Below are 2,770 nucleotides of genomic sequence, written 5' to 3'. Positions count from 1 at the left end.
ATGAAAATCAATAAACTGATATTGTCTTCCATCGGGGAGGAAGAAACATGAAGTTTGTTGTAGGCTTTTCAGGATGCTAGGTACACTGGGGCACTTCCACTAAGTTCTTTTTACTCCGGTGCTATAAATAAGTGATCATTCTGCTTTCTGACCATCCATCCCCGTCTGCTCTCTGAATCAGACGACAGTCTGCTTTGGTACTAATAAAGCTGAGTGACACTCCTACGTATCTTTGAACAAAATATAGCGGGGAAATTGCTTCCCATTGTCTGGGCTAAGCACATTAATATTGATGCGCCCTGGAGGCAGGTGGCAAAGAGCTCTCTACATGAATTGGATGGGCTTTACCTTGCACTGGCAGAGGGTACACTCAGTGCCATGTTTGATCCAAGAGGACCCAGTGAAGCGAACCACATTCATCTCATCCAGGCAAGTTTTGGTGATGTCATTGCGGATAGTGTCGGCCTGGCAAGGATCTGTGACACAGCGTGAGCAGCACTCATTCTCTGGGAGGACACTGAATTCACATTCCACCTCCGGGCAGGGCAGCGGCCAACAGTCAACCTCCCCTTGCTGTAAAGAAAACAGACAGGGCAGGGGAAGGAGAGGAACATAGTGGTTACTCCACACTCAGTTGATTTGATTGATATTTATGCTGGGAGCATTGAAGCCATGAGGCCCCAGCAGAGTGATCAGACCGATCTACCTGCCAGCTGAGCTTTCAGACTACCAGTAAGGATTCAATGAGAACAACAAATGCAAAGAGCAAGACTCTTTTCTCTTAAAACAACTTTTATGTCCCTGGTTTTCCCATGAAAAAGGGAAGTTGTTTCATATTTAACTTTTTGCTCATGGGATGCCTTCTTTATTCTTTTGATTTCCTTCTGCATAGTTATGTCCATTTACAAGAAAATTAACTCAACTGTGAAGAAATTCAACATCTTATCTTGGTTCATTTGTACATTTTTCAGTAATGAGACTTTTGAGTAAAACAAAACAAAACTGAGTCCAGTCTTCTTTATTCAGCCTGGGAAAATTGTGTGAACTGGACCTTTTTTTAATGTTGTTCCCACCTGTTTCCTCTTTTCTTCATAATTCTGAATCTCGTGGTCCTGAGATGAAAGCAGCCTTCAGGCACAAAATCTGACCTTGCTCTTTCAATTGATTTTTGGGTTGAAAGTATAAAATGGAAGCAACAAAAAAGCATTGCTTAAAAAAAAGAACACCACAAAACAGTGAACTCACTCAAATAGAAAGGAAACTAGCCACAACTTTAAAAAGTAACAGCTTCTCTGAGACTTTCTGCAATAAGACCCACGGACCAACTTTCCTTTCCTTTTATACGACTAGAAAGAAACAAAGAATATGGTCAATAAAAAAAAAATACTGGTTTTCTTTATCATTAAATTTTTTGTTTCTTTCTAAACTATTCTTTGTACTAGTTGTATAAATAAAAGAAGGCTTCAAAAAGTTTTTGGAAATTTTTCATTATTTTCAATTCTGTTTTTTCCACAAACTTTTTGAAACCCCTTTGTATACACAGAAATTCAAGTCTAACAAGTATGCACTGCCTATCCGTACTATGTGCAATATAAAGTATCAAAGAGAGCAGTGTTAATCATTGTCCTCTCTAGCAGAAGAGAGAATTTTTGTCTTAAGTCTGAACACGACTGACAGAAATGGGCTGGCAAGACTTATACCATTATCTATCTATGATTATCTCTCAGTAAGCCCAGATTGAATGGGGTGTGGAAAGCTGGGCGAGGCTTTTGTTCTTTGAATTGCAGAGATGCTCCTGAAAGAGAGGCCACTCTCAGTGAGAGAAAAGACATGTTCCCCACATCTCTGCCCTTGCGAGTCCTGACTACATCGCCGCCACCCCATCATCGGACTCAGGCTCACTTTTTCTCCCTGAAAAAACTGGTCAGCTCTTGAGTGCACCTCTCCCATGAAGCTTACCAAGCAGCGGCACTGTTGGCAGTTCTGGACCCAGGTGTCACCACTGTTGTACAATGTTTCCCCATTTTGATGTAGGCACTGACTGCTTAGCCTTGGGTCACATTCGGGGCAGCAAAAAAGATCAACCGTGGGGTTCTCGCAGTCACAGACCATCCGCCGACACATTACAAATCCATTCTGTGTGAGAAGAAAAACAGTGGTCGCTAACAGCCTTCCAGGCTCACTGAACACAAATCAGATAGCATCCTCTTCCTCTGATGACTTGGAAATTGAGATCATTCACCTTTTTACCTATTAAGAGTTCCACTTTGTACCTAACACATGGAAATCATACAAGGCAGAAAACTCTCAATTTCCTTTTTGTGTACTATTCCTCAAAACCTGGTTAAGAAGAAAATTTCCAGAAATAACCAATGTAAAATATGTCCATTATATGTATATACACGTGTGTATGTAGGTACATAAATACATATTTGTATAATTATACAGCAAAAATCAACAAAAACAACAGCTATAAAACCTCACTGTCATTGAGTTGATGCTGACTCATAGCAAGCCCACGGGGTAGAGTAAAACTGCTCCTGTGAGTGTCCGGGACTATAACTGCATATGGGAGTAGAAAACTACTCTCTTCCAGAGTGGCTGGTGGTTTTGAACTTTGGACCCTATGGATCATAGATCAACTTGTAACCACTATGTCACCAGGGTTCCAGTACAATTGCATAATACTTTGAATTTTAACTAAATTAATTTGTATTTCAGTACTTATTTGATAAATTTTATATCTTGCTGAAATTATGGAATATTTTTA

General features: G+C 40.2%; 1 protein-coding gene across 1 annotated transcript in view; it reads right to left on the bottom strand.

Moving 5' to 3' along the window:
* Positions 1-2,770, bottom strand: part of NELL2 (neural EGFL like 2) — a 438,054-nt gene that overhangs the window by 7,844 nt on the left and 427,440 nt on the right. Inside the window, exons 18-19 of the mRNA XM_013006940.2 lie at positions 1,960-2,136; positions 349-573 (exon numbers count right to left, since the gene is read on the bottom strand). Coding sequence (XP_012862394.1) covers positions 349-573; positions 1,960-2,136 — 402 coding nt within the window. The remainder of the gene's footprint in view (positions 1-348; positions 574-1,959; positions 2,137-2,770) is intronic.

This window comes from Echinops telfairi, unplaced genomic scaffold (genome assembly GCF_000313985.2).
Source record: "Echinops telfairi isolate 266 unplaced genomic scaffold, ASM31398v2 ScPeMD7_12;HRSCAF=54, whole genome shotgun sequence".
In the NCBI taxonomy this organism is placed as follows: Eukaryota; Metazoa; Chordata; class Mammalia; order Afrosoricida; family Tenrecidae; genus Echinops; species Echinops telfairi.
This window is presented reverse-complemented; position numbering and strand designations above follow the sequence as displayed.